A 1,447-nucleotide genomic window follows, 5' to 3' on the forward strand; every position below is an offset into this window, starting at 1 on the left:
CAGGGCCAGCCCAGGCCCACGGCTCTCTGGAACAGCCAGGGCCTGTGCCACCCCAAGGAAGGGCGAGGGAGGCCGTTGGAGCCGGGGCTTGGCCTGGGGCCCCGGGCCCTCTTGGGACAGGATGGTCAGAGCCAAGTGTCGGGTGGCCTCCTCGATGTCAGCAAAACTCCTGTGGAGATCAGGGAGTTGGGGGGGGGTCACTGCTTTTGTCTGCCCTGAATCTGCCCCCCTGCTCCCTTCCGACTCTTTCCTTTCTGAATCCTCCCCTGGGCCTGCTTCTGTCATCTCTCCGTCCCCCCCCCCCTGCACTTTGCAGTCTCACCATTTAGACTGTCAGCTCCTTTTCCCTCTGGGAATCTCTGGCTGGGGGGGCTCAGCCCCCACCCCTGCTGCTTGGGCAGCTCTTACCTGCACAGCTGGTTGTAGAGGAATCTCCGGTGGTTGGGTTTCCTCCGGGGGGGCCGTGCTTTCCGGGGCTGAAGGGTCCTCAGGGTTCGGGCAGCCACCCCACTCATGAAGGCACACAGCTCTTGGGGTTCGGGGTCTGGGAGCCCTGAGGTGGCTGGGGTGCCAGGGTGCATCTTCCTGACCTGTTTGGGCTAAGAAAGAAGGGCCTGCTGTACAGGGACCCAGACCTCCTGCCCCCCAGAATGAACCCCCACCTTCACACACAGTCCTCAGGAGGGAAGAGAGCAGCCTGAGCAGGTGGCCAGAAGACACCGGCTCCAGGGCCCTCTGCACCCCTGGGGGCATGGTCTGACCTGGGGGGGGCAGATCCTGCTCCGGAAAATTGGGGGGGCTCTAACTGATGTCCTGGGGTGCCAGACACAGACGTGGAGGAAAGAGAAGGGGATGGGAGCTAACCAAAGTGGGACAGAGAGGGAGATGGGAGAAATGAAAGTGGGGATGGGGAGAGAAAAGACTAAGGGAGACAGAGATGGGAGAGAAAAGGGGGGGGGAGGAATGGGGACGCCCAGAAAGAAGGGGATGAGAGGAAGAGAAGAGAAAGAAGCAGTGAAAATGGGACGGGAGGAAAGAGAGAGGGAAGCTAGAGAAGCAGCGAGGGGGCCACTACTCCAGCCCATACCTCTCCGTCTCCTGGAGAACTGGCTTCCTGATGCAGGCCTGGAGGTGGGTGGGGGCTCATATAGAGTTCGGGGTGGGGGGTGGGGAGGGAGTAACATTTCCCTTCCCTGCCCCCAGTCCAATTAGCACATAACTCTGACTGGGATTCAGAGACTGGACCGTGCCTTGGAGAGAAAGGCCAAGGAAGTGCCAATTATGGGGACAAAGAGGGGTTCTGGAGGTGGGGGGAGTCAGAGGGGAAGAGTCAACTGCAGCAATCAAATGTAAGGGCTCTTAATTGGAGCTGCAGACATGGGAGCTGGAGCATGAGAACACCTGGGTCCCTGAGGGGGCGGGGCTGAGCACAGACTAGTCAGTGGCT

General features: G+C 60.5%; 1 protein-coding gene across 1 annotated transcript; it reads right to left on the reverse strand.

Moving 5' to 3' along the window:
• Positions 1-20: 20 nt before the first annotated feature.
• Positions 21-650, reverse strand: CUNH19orf85 (chromosome unknown C19orf85 homolog; the record flags this gene model as incomplete). The annotated part of the gene is made up of 2 exons (XM_044683056.1): positions 409-650; positions 21-169 (listed from the first exon to the last, which is right to left on the reverse strand). Coding segments are annotated over exons 1-2 (322 nt in total), but the record flags the coding sequence as incomplete, so codon positions are not given.
• Between the last annotated feature and the right edge of the window lie 797 nt (positions 651-1,447).

Source organism: Gracilinanus agilis, unplaced genomic scaffold (assembly GCF_016433145.1).
Source record: "Gracilinanus agilis isolate LMUSP501 unplaced genomic scaffold, AgileGrace unplaced_scaffold123, whole genome shotgun sequence".
NCBI classification, from domain to species: domain Eukaryota; kingdom Metazoa; phylum Chordata; class Mammalia; order Didelphimorphia; family Didelphidae; genus Gracilinanus; species Gracilinanus agilis.